The sequence below is a fragment of the Marmota marmota genome, unplaced genomic scaffold (genome assembly GCF_001458135.2).
Source record: "Marmota marmota marmota unplaced genomic scaffold, marMar, whole genome shotgun sequence".
NCBI classification, from domain to species: Eukaryota; Metazoa; Chordata; class Mammalia; order Rodentia; family Sciuridae; genus Marmota; species Marmota marmota.
Genome location: NW_026000168.1, coordinates 4,017,305 through 4,037,667, shown reverse-complemented (window position 1 = coordinate 4,037,667; position 20,363 = coordinate 4,017,305). Strand labels below are relative to the sequence as shown.

The 20,363-nt window shown below is 48.2% G+C and overlaps 1 protein-coding gene across 1 annotated transcript in view; it reads right to left on the bottom strand.

Moving 5' to 3' along the window:
• Window positions 1-20,363, bottom strand: part of Gxylt2 (glucoside xylosyltransferase 2) — a 64,584-nt gene that overhangs the window by 33,340 nt on the left and 10,881 nt on the right. Inside the window, exons 3-4 of the mRNA XM_048786957.1 lie at window positions 13,822-14,014; window positions 8,222-8,353 (exon numbers count right to left, since the gene is read on the bottom strand). Coding sequence (XP_048642914.1) covers window positions 8,222-8,353; window positions 13,822-14,014 — 325 coding nt within the window. The remainder of the gene's footprint in view (window positions 1-8,221; window positions 8,354-13,821; window positions 14,015-20,363) is intronic.

Below are 20,363 nucleotides of genomic sequence, written 5' to 3'. Positions count from 1 at the left end.
ATTCTAGCTAGAGAAATTAGGGAATATAAAAGGAAAAAAGAGTAAAAATAAGAAAAGAAGACAAATTGTAACTTTGCAGATGATATGATCCCACACTTAGGAGATCTAAAAAGCTCCACTAGAAGACTGTGGTAGCTAACAAAGCCAGCAAAGGAGCAGGTTACAAAATCAACATACAACAACCCAATAGCTTTCCTATACATCAATAATGATCTCTGAGAAGGAAATCAGAAAAACAATCGCATTTGAAATCACCTAAAAAAAAGTACCTGGGAATAAATCTAACCAAGGAGATGAAAGACCTCTACAACGAAAACTACAGAACACTGAAGAAAAAAACCTGAAGAAGACAAAGAAGATGGAAAGACCACCCATGCTTGGGGACAGGCAGAATGAATATTGTTAAGATGGCCATATTACCAAAAGCAATGAATACAGGTTTAATGCAATCCCCATAAAAACACCACTAACATTCTTCACAGAACTAGAAAAAAATAGTCCTAAAATTTGTTTGGAAGAATGAAAGACCAGAATCGCCAAAGTAATTCTCAACTGAAAAAGCACTGCTGGAAACATCACAATACTGGTTTCATATTATACTACAGCGCCTCAGTCACAAAAACTGCATGGTCCTGGCATAAAAACAGGCACGTGGACAATGGCACAGAATAGAAGACACAGAGACAAAGCCACATCTACAGCCAACTGATCCTTGACAATAGTGTCAAAAACAGGCACTGGAGAAAAGACAGCGTTTTGACAGAGTGTGCTGGGAAGATTGGCTGTCCACACACGGAGACTGAGACTGGATTGTTTTCTCACCCCGCACAAAAGTCAACTCAGAATCAAAGACCTCAAAACTACTCCAGAAACTATGCATCTCCTAGAAGACAATGTACAGTCACCCCTCCAACACAGAGGCATGGGAAACAACTCTCTCACAGGACCCCTAACGCTCAGAAAACATTGCCAGAAAGTACAAATGGGATGGCATCAAACTGAAAAGCTTCTGCACAGCAGACAATCAGGGCTATGAGGAGGAAACTCAGCAGAATGGGAGAAAATCTTTGCTAGCTACGCTTTTGACAGAGGATGATATCCAGAATATATTAAAAAGTAAAAATGAACAAACAAACAAAAAAACACCAACACCCCCCTCAATAACCCAATTAATAATGGGCAAATGAACTAAATAGACACTTCTAAGAGAAGAAACATACATGGTCAATAGATACGTGAAAAAAAAATTCAATACCATTAATAATTAGGGAAATGCAAATCAAAACTACACTGAGATTTTATCTCATTCCAGTTAGAATGGCGGCCATCAAGAATACACAATAATAAATGCTGGAGAGAAAGTGGAGAAAAAGGAACTCTGTCACACTTTTGGTAGGACTGAAAATTAGTGCAATCACTATGGAAGTCAGTATGGAGGCTCCTCAAAGGACTAGGAATGCAGCCACCATATGACCCCACATGACCCAGCTCGACCACTCCTCAATGTTTATCCTAAAGAATTAAAGTCACCCTGCTACAGTGACACATGCATACCCATGTTTACAGCTGCACAGTTCACAACAGCTAAACTATGGAATCCTATGAATGAATAAAGAAAATGTGGTAAATATGCACAGTGGAGTTTTATTCTACCGTAAAGAAGAATGAAATTATGTCCTTTTCAGGAAAATGGATGGAACTTGAGAACATGTAGGTTAAGCAAAATAAGCCTGACTCAGAAAGACAACATCATGTGTTTTCTCTTATATGTGGAAGTTAGAGAGGGAAAAGGAAAAAGTGGGGGATTCTCCTGAAAATCAAAGGGAGCTCAGTGGAATAGAGGAAAGGACCGGAAGGAGGGAGGAGAAGGAAGGGAAGGAGAAATATTGGGGAATGGTATTGGCCAAAATATATTGTTATATTGCACGGATATATAAATATCTAAGAATGAACCCCACCATTATGTATAATTGTAACGCACCAATAAAAATATGGGAGTAAAAGAAGTGCTGGTGTCAGAGAGCATGTTCTTAGGTGGATGGTCATTGGGTGAGAGTGTTGTTCACGTCTGTTTTCTGGCCAACGCTCTGCCTAGCTGTTCAGTCCCTTATTGAAAGTGAGGTACGGAGGTCTCCACTACTAATGGGTTATCTATTGTTCCTATTTTTGTCATTATTTGCTTCATATATTTTGTAGCTCTGTTATACTTTTGTGTGTGTGTGGGGGGGGCATTTCTGGGGATCAAAACCAGAATCTCATGCATGTTAGGCAAGTGCTCTATCACTGAGCTACATCCCAGCCCCTAAGTGTCATACCTTATTAATAAATGGATCAATCTGTCATTATAGCATGTCCCTGCTTATCTCTGGTAATGCTTCTTTTCTTTCTTAAAGTCCTGCAGAGTTTGATATGAGTGCTTTCCTGTGGCTGTTCCATGGTCTAGCCTCTCTACCCTTTTCCTGCTCACTCCTTGTTTTCCTTGACCTGAAGGGTGCTTCTTACAGACAGCACACAGTTGGACCATATGCTTTATCAGTGACCTCTGACATTCTCTGCTTTTTGCTTGTACACTTTTAAAATTCACATTTAATGTTATCATTTATATAGTGTGATTTCTACCGCCACTTAATTTTCAATATGTTTCAAGTATTTTCCCCCTTCTTTCCTTTCTTACTGCTTTCTTTTGTATTAAGTGAACATTTTCTAATATAGTATTTGAATACAATGATCTTCATTATTTTTTCGAATTATTTCTTCTGTGGAATACAAACTGCTCCATGGTCTGATCCAGTCAGTGCCACTGGCAGTTTTGAGGTCCAATCTGGGAAGCTTGTTCTGGCACCGGGAAGTCACTGCTTCCTTTCTTTCTCCCCGGTTCTCCTTGTGGAGCAACTGGCTATGGTTTTGCTGTTGTTCTCATGAACACACGGGCCTTACTTAAGAAAGTCCTTGACTAGTTGGCCACACTGCAGCACATTGCTGGTAGAAGTGAGAAGGGCTGATGGCCGGCCCTCCTGAGGAGTACTGTGTCCCTCCGTCGGGGGCATGGAGCGAGGGGTCCCCGTGTGCTTGGGTAAACTGCCTGGAATTGAGCTTCCATCCCTCTGAGCTGGGAGTGGAGGGGAAAGTGGATCATGCTTCCAATGTCACATACAGTTACTCTTCTCGCCAAGCTTTAGTAGGCTTTTTGAATAAATGTGCATTTATTTGCTTAGGTCTTTAGGGAAATTTCCAAAGAATTTAGACAGCTGGTTAAAAAATAACTTCCACCAGTATACGTGTTTCACAGAGTTCCTCGCGTCACCATTTTAGAGGACATGCTCCTGCCATGCTGTTTCCTGCTGCCGTTGCTAAGCTTCTGGAATGTGGGCTTCAGGCTGCCTCGCACAATTATTCTGCTCCTTGAATAAGCCCTGCAAGGGACTGAGAGATAGCGCCCTGGCTGTCAGCCGCTGGGTGGGACAGGCACCTTTCCTGGAAAGTGCTACATTCAGGCACCTTCCATGTGTCCCTTGCTTTGCTGGAGCTTTTCGGAGAAACACACAAAGATCCAGCTGTCACGTCCAAGATCACGGAGCCACTCCAGCGTTTCCTCTAGGTGTCCATTGGCTCCTTATAGTTGTATAACACGGGATTGAGCTCCCCAGAGTGTGTCTGTCACACTTTGGCCTGCTGGTGTGCTCTGTGACCTCCAGCTGAGAACTGACCTGTGACCCCGAGCTGGGTTTGCTCAGGAGTGTGCCTGTCTCTAAGGTGGAGGTGAGTGGTGCCACATGACCCCCTGCTGCCTTCTTCTGGTGGAGCACTGCTCTGCAGGGGGCTCCAGGGGGGCAATCTTTCCCCAGACTTTTATCTTCTGCTTCACACTCACCGAGAGGTGGCCCCACTGCGTTTGGGTACATGAGGACCCTGAGTCCTGCGTGCAGCCGAGGTAAGCCAAAAAATGAGTTTCCTTCTTTGCTTAGTTAGCTGGCCTTGAGTTTTTCTTATGTGTAATCAAGAGTTAATTAATATTCTGAATGTCCTTCCTTTACTAGTGTTATGATTTAGTGTTCCCCAAAAGCTCACCTCTCAGAGGAGAAAGTATTGGGTTGTGAGAGTTTTAACCCAATCAGTGATTTAATCCCCTGATGAGATTAACTGGGTGGGAACTGAGGCAGGTGGGGTGCGGCTGCAGGAGGCTGGTCACTGGGGGCCTGTCTTTGGGGGATATATTTGTATCTGGAGGATGGAGTCTCTCTCTGCTCTCTGATCATCATGTGAGCCGCTTCCCTCTGCCACACTCTTCCGCCATGATGTTCTGCCTCACCTCAAGCTCCCCGGGGAATGGAGCCAGCTGTCCATGAATTGAGAACTATGAAACTATGAGCCCCCAAATAAACTATCCCTCCTCCACAATTTATCTGGTCAGATCCTTTAGTCACAGCAACAAAAAAGCTGACTGAAACAATAATGTGTAAGTAAATTATTACATTGTAGAAAGCTTGTTCAACAAAATTGGTATCTAGGCTCATTTCACATGATCATTTTGGTAGTTAATCTCATCCCAATAATTTATGGCCTCTTGGTGCTTGATGAAAACACATACATCATTCATGATGACTCTACATGGTATTCCTCTAGCCGGGCACAGCGGCGCATGCCTGTAATCCCGGTGGCTTGGGAGGCTGAGGCAGGAGGATCGCAAGTTCAAAGCCAGCCTCAGCAATAGTGAGATGCTAAACAACTCAGTGAGATCCTACTAAATAAAATACAAAATAGGGCTGGGGAGGTGGCTCAATGGTTGAGTACCCCTGAGTTCAACCCCTGGTACCAAAACAAAACAAACTACATGGTATTCCTCTTAAAAATGATTTTTAATATATTTTTATACATCTGTCAATTTTTGTTGCTATCTAAAGTGTTGGTTCCAGAGATGTTACAATGTTAATTGCTAATGGGAGGTAAGACATAGTAATAATACAGAGGTCTGAGGACTCCACAAGCCTCCCTTTTCCATCAGCCCACAGCTGACCTATTAGAGCCCCCCTGGCAAGCACATAGCTTTCCCAACACTGAAACCAGGTACAGGCCCTTTTAACAAAAAAGGGGAGATTCTGTGTTGTGGCCTTGAATGTGATATACAAAATATAGGTAATATGAGATTTTTGTTTACTTTAAAATATTAAAGAATGAGACAAGTTTCTTAGAAATACTGGGTCAGAACTCTCACAATAAATTTTCCAATAAGGCTAGGAGCGATTTTATCCTGTGTCTCTGGGTAATATTCCTCCCTAACTCCTTCCTTGAATGTGGACACTCGTGTCAAGCAATAGCAGCAGGAATGATGTCACCCATTAGTATAATCTCAGAGCTTATTAAACCTGGCTTGGAAAAGTCTTTGTCCCTGGTGAAGCGTGAGTAGCAGTTCACCCCACGACATGACCACGTGGGGTGCCACGTGCCAATAAAGTCTCTGAGCAACCCAGCCATCTCTATTACACTGTAAATATCTCTAGGACCCCCAGAGGACGTCAGTTATTCAGGAGAGAAATCTGTGTGATCTAATGGCCACAATGTGTAGTAAAATATGTAGACCTATTATAAAATCTCACCATTTCTCATTAAATGAGGGAAAGGTGATTGGATTTGAGAAACTCAATCATTCTTATAGAAACAAAGGGCTCCTGGCCTTCCTGAGGGTGAGGGCTTCCAGGACCCATTTTCAGGAACAAGTGTGGTTTATTTGTAATTGGCACGTTGTTTTAAATACCTTAAGTCTTGAACTTCCTGAAAGGATTGTGCGTCTTGGAGAGCTCAAGCCACCTGCAGTGGACTTTCACTAAGGATGGTCCTACTTCCGGGCTCAGAGTAGGCATTTCCGGACTCCATGGTCTTGCAGTGGTAGAATCCAAAGCCCACTGACACTTGAGAACGTGACAAGTTTGGGACCAGAAGACTTGTGCTCTGATATTATTCTGATGGCAAAATCTTGGTTGAGAAAGGGTGTCTCCTGCAGGCTTAGGGTAGACAGCAGCACCTTAGAAAAGGGGCCCAACAATGGCCCTCGGCCCACTGGCCACTGCTAACGTGTCTGCATCTTAGGATCTCCACATCCCCTGTGCCACCTGAGAGGCACTCCCTATTTGGTTTTATAGTGGCAAATTTCAGGGGAAACATGACCTAGACTTTATTTCAAGTTATCATGAGGATCCATGCAGCTGGGTAATGCTCTGAAATGCCACGTTCAGGATCTGTGCTGTGGGTAGGACCGCAGGAAGGTGAATGTCCTGTCAAGTGCAATCTCTCTTTATTATTTCTAAGCAGGGCTAGTTTCCACTATCAGAAGCAGATAAGGAATGCCAGCACCCATTTGTCATTCAAAAGGGAACACTTACTTAACTGGGAATGAATGAAAACTGTCTCATGGTGAGTTTTTAAAACAGTGGTAATAAAATCACGACTCAAGGTCACAGAAGATTCAAATGAGGTCCCTTTGGGGTGCTAATCTTTGGATCCCACAGGGAAACAATTTCCCAACATTAGTTTTGACTTTCTAATGTTTCTTCTTGCGTAAAATAGACATAAGAAGCAGAAACCTAACATGTCCTCTGTCTTCTCCAATGGTAATTAGTCTATCCATCACCCACCTAGAGCTCGCAGTCCCATTTTGAGGTGGCCACTTCTCACCCCCATTTTGTGCCATTAACCCCTCCTCATAGTGTGGAGAAGGGTCTACAGCACGTGAGCCAGGCTGTGTGGGCATGGGTGGGCGTGGGTGGGCGTGGGTGAGCATGGGCTGCAGGCAGCACCAACCGCACACTCACCAGGCTTTGTCCTTCCATTGGTCCCTGAGTCAGAACCATGAACAGGGTCACTCGCCACCCAGGGTTTCCAGACCAGCACACGGAAGAGTCCCCTGCATGGCCGTCCCCAGCCTCCAAACCAAATGGGACCCAACTAAACCCACCTTCCCCTTGACCTAAGGTGCTCGTCTGCAGTCTTTGCCACCTCTAAATGAGGTCAGCACGCATTTCGTAGGCTGGACAACATTGAAAAATCGCCTTTTTGTGTGTCATAAATGGTTAGATATTGGCAATTCCAATATTAAGTAGCTGCCCAGGGGGCATCCAGGGTGAGATCCTGTCCCTTTCATTCTCCTTCAGCCCTAGAGGAGCCCATCGCGAGGCCTGATCAGTCCTGTGTCTCGGGCAGGTCCTGGATGCCCCTAGACCCTCCACAGCCCAGCCCAGCTGTGCACACTGCAGTGCCCAGGGTGCCCTCTTAAAGCCCAGGCAGGCCGTCCCACCTCAGCGCTAGAAGTCACCCCAGGGCTTCCCACCCCGAGGACAAAGAGCAGACCCACCCGCAGGGCTGACTGCCTGGGACCTCTGCACGCTCTTCTGCTTCCTGGACCCTCCCCTCTCTCGTTCCCCAGTCCCGTCACCCAGGAACCTGGCTCAGGTCTCAGTATACGCACTGCTGCTCTGTGACCTCTTCCCCACCCCCGTGTTACCGACACCCTCCTCAGCCGGTCACTCCCCCGATAGCCTGTTCAGTGCCCTGCCAGAAGCAAGCTGAGGCAGTAGGGCCCTGGCTGTCTCCTGGTGCCCCTGACACTTGTCACCGTGGTCCCCTGGCCTGGCACCTGATGGGCGATTATCACAGGTTTAAGGAAGGCAGGGGCCCCATAGATATGAAGGCTGCCACGCCCGATTCAAAGTTGCCCCGTTTGGGTGAAACTTAACTGGCTTTTCTATCTAGGATTTTTAGAAAACACACCATTTAAAACTTCAGAAGGGAAAGCCTGCACCAGAGCTCTGGGGCCACTGTGAGCTACAACTGTGTGGCTACGTCTCCCGCCAGTGATTGTAGTAGAGAGAACAATGACAGAAGGTGACGCTGAGCGTTGACTGTGTGCTGAGCCCGTGGAGGACAGCGAGGCTCAGAAAACCCGGGCCTTGCCTCAGGTTGACACGCTCGTCCACAGAGGAGCCTTAGTCACGAAGACCCTGAACGTACTTCGGGTGCTCTCAGACCCTCAGTCTCGGGGAAGACACCCCTGGAACACAGGGACCCTCCCTCCACACTCAGCAGCCTACAGAGCATCAAGGACAGAATCCAAGGGAGACACACTTTTAGCTGGAAGTTCAACGTTTCTAAACACATCTCAGCAGATTTCTCCGACTTTCCAAGGGCACGTTTTCCCAAGCTGCGACTTATTAAAAACAGGTGTTCCTACCGGAAGAAAGAGTCTCTGGGCAGCGCAGGGTTTGAACAACTTCTTCCATTCCTGAGGGTTTCCAACAGAAAAGGTGATGGGGTAGATCCTGTGCTCAAACTTCTTTGTATATGAGTCAGGCCACTGTCGTAACTGGAAGAGACGGAAGGCACAGGGAGGACGGTTAGACGCCAGGAAATACGGAAAATACCTGGGAGGTTTCTGGAAGGTCGAACGGAAACTGCCCAGGATTTACCTAGAGAGGCTAGGCTCGACGCCACGACTGGCGCTCAACAAATGAGAGAGCAGGTTGTCCCATGGGCACCGCGAGGATTTGACATGGCAGTCACAGTTGTCAGGGGGAGCTGGGAAACTGGCTCCAGATCCCTGCCAAGCGGAGGGCACACCTGCACAAGCTGTCAAAGGGCAATCTGGACACGGTGACAACAGTCCCGATGCACGCAGGGGCAGCGGCTTTCACCACGACCTGGGTGGTAGTCGCAGCGTGGGGACAGTCTAACTGTCCAGTTGCAAGGAACTGGGAGACGGAGTATGACACAGTCATATGATGGGATAATGCACAATTAGAACTAGGAGGTCCTGTGTGTGCTGACGCGGAAACACCATCTGGGGACGCCAAGTGCAGAAGTGCTTGCGCCATGGCTCTACCTGTCAGGGAGACACGCGCACGTGTATTTCACATGTGGAGGTCAATCTGGATGGAGGACAGAGGCACACCCCAACATTTACACCTCTAGAGGTAGTGGTGGAGTTTCAGTCTAAGTTCATAGTCCTGGGCTCTTTCAAATGTTCCGTGTAGATGAAATGTAATGCTTTCTTTAAGTAAATGAATTTTACAACACAAATTTTGTTTTCATAGCAGTTTTATGCTTCCTGAGAAGCTGAGCAGGAAGCACAGAGTCCCCGTCAGCTGCTCGCGGTCCCCGCCCATGGTCTCCAGTACTGCTGCCATCTTGCTCTGGTGTGGTGTGACCGTCACAATGGATGAACCAACACCCACCTGTCACTGCTACTATAATCCCTCTTAGCTAATCAGGTCATCATCATCAATTGTAATCACTGCTAAGTCATAGTGTACATTGGTACTTTATGGAAGGTCCCTGCTTTGTGTGGTGACTCCACGGCTTGGGCAAGGCATCATGTCACAGCCCCCATGACAGTAGCACCCAGAACGGCGTCGCTGCCCTAAACCTCGTGTCCTCCCTACCTGACCTTCCTTCTCTCCCTCCCCCTGAACTCTCAGCAGTCACTGACCTCTTGTTAGCTCCCAGATTCACCTTTCCAGAACGTCACGTGGGTAGGGTGGTACAGTGTGGCACTTTCTCATTCTACCTTCTCTTACTTAAAAATATGCACTGAGGTTCTAGGTGGCTTTTTGTAGCCTGACAGCTCACTTGGTTTTTACTACTTATACTCCACTGTATGCACGTGCCACAGCTTATTCTTGCAGTCATCGACTGAGGACATTTTGGTTGCTTCCAGGTGGGGAGAATCGTGACTGAGGCTCATGAGCATCTGTGTGCAGGTTTCTGGGAACACAAGTTCCCAACTCCTTGGTCAATATTTGGATTGCACTTGCTGCCTCCGTGGTAAACCTCCGTCTGACTTTCTAGAAACTGCCTAACTGTCTTCCCGTGGGGCTCTGCGGGATGGGAGTGCCTGTGTCCACACCCTCACCAGCACGTGCAGTGTCTGCTCCAGTTTTTAGCCACTCCACTAGTGTGTGCTGATCTCACTGTGGCCTTGAGCTGGACTGCTTCATGACCTGTTGAATGTCCTCCACGTGCTCATGTGCCACCTGTGCATCTTCTTAACTTTTCCTTTTTGATACTGGGATTGAGACCAGGACTCCACGCACATCTGGGGCAGGGCTGGAAGTGTCTAGATTCACACTCACACGTCTGGCGGGGAGGCTGGGTTCTAGGACAGACCTCCCATCAAGGAGCCAGGCAGAGGGTGTGTCCTCTCCTGAAGGAGCCTCAGCTGTCACAAGCACTGTCTGGCATGCTCTGTCGTATCTACGCATGGGTCTGACTGTGCACGTGTGTGTATGTTTGTGTGCACACGTGTGTAGAAGGATTGCTGTTGCCTTACAACTAATTACCCCAAGCTGAGGCTTCAAACCACACACATGTATCATCTCCAGTGGTTTCTTAGGGTCAGGAATCTGTGGGAGTGTAGTCGTAGCTCACGGCCTCTCATGAAGTCAGGGGCTGCGGCCATCTGTCACCTTGATGATACCCTCACGAGTGCTGGCCAGAGGCCCTCGCTCCTCACCAGGGGCCCCCATGCTGGCTTACCCAGCGCAAATGAAAACGTGAAGTGCCTTTTGTCACTTCAGAGGTGACACACCGTCACTTCTGCCCTATGCAACTGCACACAGGCCAAGTCTAGGATAGCAGGGAAGGACACAAGGTATGGGTAATGAGCCTGGAGCCCGGGGGCTTCCTCGGAAAGTCCACTCAGGTGAGGCCATCCCCGTTTTCCTTCCCTCATCCTATTCAAATCCAAGTCTGTGTTTCCTTCCACTCCACCCCACACCCCAGCTCCAAGCCTCAGCAGGTACCGACAAGTCGTCACTGGGTGGGTATTGCGCAGGACGAGCCTGTGCTTGTCCATGGTCAGTCACACACAGACGTGATCCTCAGTCCCCACGGGGGGATGAGCCTACGGCTGTGTCTAGCCAGTTAGAAGTATGTGGAAGGGCCAGGTATCGTGGCCATGCCTCTCATCCCCGGGACTTGGGAGGCTGAGGCAGGAGGATCATAAGTTTGAGGCCATCCTCAGTAACTTATTGAGATCCTGTCTCCAAATAAAAAATAAAAAGGGCTGGGGGTGTGGCTCAGTGGTAGAGCACCCCTGGGTTCAGTCCCTGGTACCCCCCCCCCCACACACACACACAGTGTGTGGAAGATACCTGTCACTATCACACTAGGGAGTGAAAGGCTCTCTCCTGCAAGGGCATCCGAGGAACCCTGGATGCCACATGCTCCGGCAGGCCCAGCTGTATGCAGGCACAGCCGCTGTCCACGTCCATCCCAGACCTAAGTGGCAGGGCCTGACCCTGTGGGAGACAAACGGCAGACACGCAGACAGTCCTGAACTTTGTGGTTGTCACTACAACCTGACCCGACCACTCCTGACCAGAGGGCAATTACCTTTCACCAACCCAACTGACCCCTAGTGGGAGATGGGGAGACCAAGGCTCCGGGAGGCCCAGAGCCTTGCCAAGACCGCACAGCAAGTGGACAGTGGGGCTGAGCCCTGGATCGGCGACTTCTGTCTGCTGGTTCAGAGGTAGTAGTGCCGAATCCCATGGAGCTTCAAGCCAGTGAACTGGACCTGACTTCTGTGATGCAGATCATTTAAACTGCGCCTCAGGTTCCTTAGCCCGTAAAATGGGGATGTTATCATTTGGACATGGCTCCAGTCTTTGCCCAAAGAGTTCATGTGTCAGGAGCTTGGTCCTGGGTGTGGTGATGTTTAGATGTGGCCCCTTGTGTGAGGTCCTTAGGTCACTGGGGACATGCCTATGGAAGGGGTCAAGGAGTCTCTTGGGACTCCTAAGTTAGCTCTTATAATAGGTTTGTTATTCAAGAGCAAGCCTGACCACACCCAGCTTCTCTGTGGCTTCCTGTCTGGTGATGTGACCTCTTCCTTCCCCACATGCCTATCATGATGGTGGCATCTGCCACAAAGTCCTCACCAGAGCTAGATCGGTGCTGGTGCCAACTCTTGCACCTCCAGAACTGTGAGAGCTAAATACACTTCTTTTCTTTATAAAATTACTCAGCCTCAGGCTGCTACAGTGATGATAAACTAACTTAGATAGGGGACATGATGGGTACCTTCTGGAGGGCGTGGGGAGGGTTACATGAGATGACATCCTAAGGCCTAAGCTCTTGGCATTTGCTCTCTGTCTTCACTATTGTTTCCCTCATGCTGAAGCTTTAGAGCGGTTAACTGGGAACGTGGGGGCCATCCTCACACCCCTTCTCTGACTTGGGCTTTTCCAAGTCATTCCTCCAACCACACCCAAAGTCCGAGGACTGCTGGTTCCCCGACTTCTCCTGGACAAGACTCATGGCGATCTTTTTCTTTAGAAAATATAACATGTTTTCTAGCTCTTTCTCTCTGTTGTTAGCTCTTCTCTGCCAAGCATGCAGTTTTTGATGTTTCTCGTTGGCGAGGCCAGCCTGGTGACAGGACACAGCACTGTTGATTCAAGTCCATAGAAACAAAAACAGCAGGCTCTGTCTGCCAGCACTCAAGAACTCACCCCGTAGAAATCCTCAAGGGCAACAAAGCTTGGCTTCTGAGGCCACACACATACCTCCACTGGGGAGGAGGCTTCTCCAGAGCTCTTCTTATGCACTGCTAAAAACACAGAATGAGAAGAGCCAAAGCACGGTGACCCAGTGACACCTCAAAATGCTATGTCGCCACCAGAGGGCCGAGGCCAGGGTGCTGAGTGCTCACTGGGGACCACACTGCCCGTAGGGACTTCTTAAGTGTGGAAAAGAGAAGCGCTTTGCAGACAGGCGCGGTGGCGCACGCCTGTCATCCCAGTGACTCGGGAGGCTGAGGCAGGAGAATCGCAAGTCCAAGGCCAGCCTCAGCAGCTTAGTGAGGTCCTAATCAACTCAGTGAGATTCTGTGTCAGACTGAAAAATAAAAAGGGCTGGGGATGTGGCTCAATGGCTCAGTGCACCTTGGTTTAATCCCCAGTGCAAACAAACCCCAAACACACAAACAAACAAATTATTTCTATGATACCCAGAGTATGATCATGATTGCATGAAAGAAACACGTGTAAATTGGAGATATAGATATGTGTGTGTAAATGTGTGTATAATCAGACATGTGTGTCTACCTATGGAAACACGCACACACACACACACACACACACACACACACACACCTACAGATGATAAAAACACGACTGCTAACTCTCTGTTTCCTGCATGAGAAAGAAGGGCAGTGAGGACTTCTGTCTTTTAATTTATCATCTATATTACTTGGATTGATGTCAATGAACACGTGTTGCTCGCTGTTTAAAATATACACATAGATACATGAACATAGGCTCTCTGACCTCCAGTTGAGAATGAGGCTGATCACACTGCAAGAAGGATGGAGCTTGCGCCAAGCGCTTTACGTGCCTCATCTCATTCAGTCCTCACCGTGTCTGTCGGAGGTGGGGGTAATTATTCCCATGCTATACCGGAGGACAGTAGGTCAGGGTCAAGCGTTCAAGGTCACGCCACGGAGCATGAAGCAACATAGGGCACCCATGTTCAACAACATCCACATTCAACATTGAAGAACTGGACAATGGGGTGGGAAAGATGGTGGAATGAGACGGACATCATTACCCTAGGTACGTGTAGGACTGCATGAATGGTGGGACTCTGCTCCGTGGACAACCCGGGAAGTGAAAAATCGTGCTCCACTTGGGTACAATGAATGGAAGTGCCTTCTGCTGTCACGTATAACTAATTAGAATAAGAAAATTGATTTTAAAAAGAGCAGTATAAGCAGTTCCTGCCGTGCTGTCTATGCCCTTGGGAAACAGTACGCCACTATTTGTGCAAATTCACCTGCTTATCAAACTCAGGCTTCAGAGAGTCTTCAGTAAAGATGTGAAACTGGATCTTCCTGTGGCTGAAAAGCACGGCTGATTTGAGCATGACCAGTGTCTCCTCCAGCCGATTGCCGCAGGCCACCACGGCCAGGTGGATCCAGAGCTCAGGCGGCAGGACAGCATGGACGCTCCTCAGCTGTCCAGGCCCCCTAGAGAGAAGAAAAACAAGTGAAAGCCAGAACCAAACTTTTTAAAAAATCCAGTGAATTGGTTGGAACACTTCAGACAGAACAGGCACAATCTGTTATATTTTATAAAGTGATAAGCGTTTTGACAATTCTTCCTGCTGAGAAAAAAATGCCATTTATTCCCATATTTATCCTGGCAATAGCAGGACGAGTCACTATTTGGACTGCTCTAGGTGTCGGGGACGCTTTCTGCCAGCGCTCAGCTGTCTAGTGCCTGCTGGCTGACGACTGGCCCATGTTTGGAAATAGTATTGCTAAACTTCAACAGCTGACACGGGGCTGGGGGGCCCCCACTTGCACGGGCCATGGAAATCAGATTTGAATGCAACTTGAACGAGAGGAGGGTGAGTTGTGGCTTTCCCATGTGAAAGAAGCAACGCGATCTTCCCATCATCTGGATGTTTTTAGGTGGAGCTGGAATGCATGACCACTGCACCACGGGACATGTGCGCAGCGGGGAGGTAAGCAAAGAGGCAGCGTGTGCGCCCCTCCCTGTCACATCTCAGGAGAGTCTTGAAGAAACAGGTGTTAACTCTAACTGTCTCGCCAGAGACGGGTGGTGGTGGGTACGGCCTGCGGCTTGCAGTACGGAATCCACAGTAATGAGAAACAGGCACAAGAGGGGCACGTTAGCCCTGCAAATGAGCAAGGTATCAGATACCGAGTCAACAGCTGGGAGGAGGACAGGGTCCAAGAGTCCACAATCATCATCCAGCTATTTCCTAGTAAAAAAAGATTTGTTCCAGACGAGGGGACGAAGCCAAGCCTCAAACACACCACTGAGAAACATTTGCAGGCAAGTTGGAAGAAGTTGGCCCGGAATAGGTGCCCTGAGACAAATGAAACTAATTTACTTGCACAAAAGATTTGGAGACCAGGGGAACTTGGATGTCAAATGCTGCCTTCCTTCCAAAAACTTCGAGTTCGATCCACACACTGCTCCATTATTTGCCGCTCTGTAGAATAATGGCAGCCGTGCTCCAGATTTCTTTCACCAGGAGGGGAGTTGAGATGTGGGTGGAGCACTTTGGAAAGCGCTCCGATCAGATTACTTCAGAGCATGCTTAGTGGAAGCCCGGCCTTGAGCCCGGCCTTGAGCCTGGCCAAGGCCAGATGTGGCGAGTTCTTGGACCCTATTCACTTTGGGGATCGTGGGGAAAGCTGGCGTCTCTGGAAGTTGTCCACTTCTTGTCATCCTCCTGCTATTACGTGATACAATAATGTCTTCTGTCACCTCGGTCACTCTGACAGTCCTCTTGGTGGCCCACCAGCCTCCAGTCTTACCTTTACCCTCACCCCATAAGTTCTCCTAATTGGGGCAGAGTGGTGGGCTTCTAAACCACAGAGTATATTTCTTCCTTGATTAAAGTCATGCAAGCGCTCACCGGCTTCAAGGTCAAACCCAACGGCTGATATGGCTCCTGCGCACATCTTTTGCCTCTGTCCCAACCGCCCCCACCCATCTGGACGGCCGGCCGGTCGTTCACAGCCGCGGGCACAGTCGCACTTGTGTCCTGGACTCTTTCCTTCCCAGCCTACGCTGTGGTGCCAGGACTCACAAAGGCAGTCCCACCTCTCCCTCTGTCTTATTAGCTGCAGCCCACTTATTAATCAACCCATCTTTACTAACAACCAACTACGTGCCCCAGGCATCGTTGTAGAAAGACAAGGAACAAAACAAAGTTACTTTCTCCAGAGGATTAGGGAAAGACAGAGCTAAGTGACAGTCCAAGGGAGGTAACTAGTAACTTATCCAGAGGGTGGGAGGGTGGTGGGGGCCAGGGAGGCCCGGGCGTGCTGGCCGGCCGGTGCAACCTGAGACAGCTCAGAGTCAGCAGGGGCCTCCCGACAAGGCAGGTCTGCCAGGGGTACAGGGGCGGCCAGGACGTGAGCCCCGAGCCTCATGGCTGGGAGAGGAGCCCAGGCGGAGGGACAGCCAGAGGACAGCCGCAAACCCAAGGGCCCACCTGCAGGCTCGACTGCTCTTCCTTCCCAGGAGGCTTCGTGGGGGCTTTTATGACCACTATCAAAACCAGCTCCCACTCACTGACATGAAGGGGAGGGCAGGCTGTGTGGACGAGAAACTAACACAACTGTCAGTTTAGAAAAACTGCCATCGAGACATGAGCCGAAACATGCCACGAGAGAGATGCGACGTGGACATCTGCTTTAAGTCTCGCCCACTGCGTAGCAACCCGAGGGTGACTCAGAGGCACAGACTTGGGGGCTGGGAGTGTGGTTCAGTGGGAGAGCACCTGCCGAGCATGTCTGGGCTCCAACCCCAGCACCCCCAAAACAGAGCTAAGGTGCTACCAACAAATCCCATCACCTCCGTGTCTTAGAATGAACAACTTCCCCACCCCCGGGTGTCTGCTTACCCTACAGACTGAGATGCCGCCGAATGACACGCCTTCACCTCGCAATGACGGAAACACTAACTCAAACAACAACGAGTTTGATTTCCAGACTGGCAAAAATGACACAGAAAAGTCTGACTGCATCGAGACGCAGTTGGATGTGGGGTGGGCTCAGCTCGGCGCTGCTGGGAGAGGGAAGTTGGCCCACACCTGGAGAGCCATTTGCAACTGTCTGCAGGCACGAAGATGGGCACCCGCCTTCCACCCCTCCAGATTCACACCTACCCACAGGAACTGAGGAAATGTGCACATGGGCACGAGTCTCATGCAAGAACACTCACGGCAGCCCTGCTTAGGAAAATGGAAAATTGGAATAGACTTGGCCATCCACGGAGAGGAGAATCCCGAGTACGCCTGACATGTCTGAAAGGTGGAATACTATACAGCAGCGAAAGGAACACACCTGAAGGACACGTACAACATACAGCAAAGAGGAGGAGGACAGTATGGGGACAGTATTGCCATGAAGCTTAAAAACTAGCCAAAGACTCAGCAGTAGAGCACTCCCCTGGCATGTGCAAGGCCCTGGGTTCGATCCTCAGCACCACATAAAAATAAATAAGTAAGGGTATTGTCTTCAACTTAAAAAAAAATAAATGTTAAAAAAAAAAACTAGCCATTTTCTTGGCAGATGATACACAAAGTAAAATAAGCACGAGAATGAAAACCATCAAATGGAGAGTGCTAAGTTATTTCTGGGGACTTGATATTTTACTTAAGCTGAGTTCTGGACACAAAGAAATTCTATTTGTTATTATCTCCATATTTTGTGTCACCTAAAGTTCTGGAAGAATACTTTTCTCCCCACTCAAAAGAGCCTGCAGGCTGGGTGCAGCTGAGGGGCAGAAGGCTTGCCTAGCTTGAGGGAGGCCCCGGCTCTTCTACCCCAGCGTACGCGTGTGCACACTCGCACACACACACTCGCACACACACACACACCAAAGCCTGCACTCCCTGCTGCTAAGCAAGCCACCCGTCTGCTCTTTTTTCAGGCTCCAGGCAATGTGTCCCTCTTGGTGTCTGGTGACAGGTATTAAAAGAGAAAAAAGAAAGGCCCCTCCTGGGGCCAGTTCAAGTGTCAGTGACTGGGATTTAAGGGACCTGGCTGGCCCCCCTCCTCCCTCTCACATTACATCAACAATCTCAGGCTCCAGGCGGTGCGCGCGTTGGGGCCAGGGTCCTGAGTGATGAAGTTCAAGGGCCTGCAGGCGCCTTTCACCAGCTCCACCAACGGCACACTGGCACACTCGGGTGTCACCTGAGCTGCCTGGGGCTGGCTGCGAGTTCAGCTGCGACCCTGGGCCTTCTTAACCCTCGACTCCCTGAGCTTGGCGTAACAACCTTCTCACTTACACTCTGCGAAGGGGACTGGAGTGGACGCTTGCTGGCCAGGGTTTTTCAAGACCCTGCTGAGAATGGAGCTGATGATAACCGCGTTGGCCTCCGTGATGACTGGCGTAAGTCGAAAGCAGGGCCCAGACAGCAAAGCCTGGAATGTTCTTTGTGGTCTTTGCATGACCCTCTCCTTGTCCGTGGAAGACCTTCAGGAAGACACGGGGGGGCTTCCTTGACCACCTTCCTGCTGTATTCACTTTTAATAAAAGCGGACTTGATTTTCTTTTCCATCATGGTTCTTGTTGATTTCCTTCCACATCAGCTGATAGCATATTGTTTCATTGTAGCTCATGTCAAACACACATTGTGTTCAATGCAGGAAACAATATAAACAAAACTTTTCATCTTTAGAAAAAAGATCAGAATAGCATGTACAATGTACATTTCAAATAAAAACACAAAACATGATATACTTAATTATCAAAGTTAGTAAATGAAGAAAAATTCTTGCCCCATAAACTATTTTTCTGCAAGCTGCCTTCTGGTCTTTGTTCAGTTGGATTCCTGTTTTTATAGAGGCACTAGGTGGAAAGTTTGCATCCTACTTTGTTGACTTGATTCTTTTGTTACTTTTTTTTTTAAGTTGTGGATGGACTTTTATTTTGTTTATTAGTTTTTATGTGGTGCGGAGGATCGAACCCAGAGCCTCATCCTGGAAGGCAAGCGCTCTGCCACTGAGCCCAGCCGCAGCCCCAAGGCCTGATAGCTAGCATTCTGTTCACTACCACAATTCCATTCAACCAGATCAGCATGACTTATCATTTCCTTTTTGTTCATTGTTTCCAATTATTCTATTATTTTAAAAGTCTTTTCCTAAACTGTGGGCTAATGGATTTTTCCTCTTTTGCATTATTTTCTTAGATTGCATTCCTAGAAGTAGAATTGCTGGGGTAATATCTATTATCTGATTAAGCAACTCTAACAGCTTCTGACATTTTCTCCAAAGCTTTCTAGGAGTTTACTGGGCCACGGGGAACAAATAAAAGGCATAAGAAGACCACCCAGGTGCCCGAGCTACTCGTACAGCATGGTCACAGAGCTGACCCGAGAGGAGAGGAAATGGCTTCTGCAAGTCGCGCCCCCAGTCCTGCTATTCCACAGTGAACAGAATGCTAGCTATCAGGCCTTGGGGCTGCGGCTGGGCTCAGTGGTGCAGACCTGCTGCACCAGGTGATCCTGAGTCACAGTGAGAGGGTTGTGCCAGGTTCAGTCATCTTTCGGCCACGTCCACGAGAAAGTCTCAGTTGAGTGCCACTAGGAGAGAACACCTTTCTGATACTGCCCCATCTCCCTTTAGTGGAAAGGACAGGGAGCCCCAGTGCAGAACCTCAGACGGTGAGAGCTCCAAGCTAGAAACGAACAACACTGCTTCGTTGTCTCAGAGTTTGGCCCAACAGCTACCTTCTATTTATATTATTACTGGCAATTTCTGGCACTGACATCAAATTTCCTAAAAAAAAAAAAAAAAAAAGTAAATGGGCTCAGGATGTGGAGAGACTAGGATCCTTGAACACAGCTGTCACCATTGTGAACGGGCACATCCACTCGGGAAAACACTTTAGCAGCTCCTGAAAGCCTTAAATAGAGAAAGCAACTTTATGATGGTACACATGAGGATTGAAAACCTACAGACACACAAAATTTTCCCCACAACTACTCATATCAGCATAATTTAGTCATCAAGAAGCCCAACTAAATGTCCATCAGTTAATGGAGATACATCATGCAGTGTATGTCACGCAGTGCAATATCACTTAACGATGAAAAGGAATGAAACACTGACATATGTACAAACATGTACAAACCTGGAAAACGGACACTTATCCACATATGTAAAACAGATTCCACATATGTAAAAAGTCCAGAAGAGGAAAAAGCCCCATGTACAAGAGCACATTAGTCGTTATCAAGAAGAAGGATTGGGGGCACATGGGAAGTGACTGCCTAATGGTGACAGGGTTCCTTTGCAAGGTGATAAAAATGTAAAAATAGCCAGTGGTGATGAGATTGAAGAAATCATGGAACTATATGCTTTTAAAGAGTGTTGGGATTAAACTGTAACATTGTTATCATTAAATAAGTAAAGAAATGCCCTCAGGTTCATAACATATATAGATTTTGTTTAAAAAAATTGAAGTACGCAATGGCAGTGCGCAGCGTTGTAAGGATCGCGGAGCCTTGGGGAATGACAGGGACTGCAGGACACGCCCTGCCCATGCTCTGATGACCACCATCCTCACCATCCCAGAGATGGCTCAGAGGGAAGCGGCTTCCAGGCTTCCCCCGAGATGAGTGGCTTCTTAAGCGCTCAACAATCTGCGGCATGTGACCTAATTGAACTTCAATTTCTGGAGTGTGTAAATAATGAAATACGGCATTTATGTGTAGTGCTATTTACTTTGTAGCTTATTAACGCAAAACACACTGAATCATTAAAGCGAGTAATTGGTTCTTCTCAGACCCTCTTCTCTGGCGCCTCCCGTGACCTCCTCCCAGCG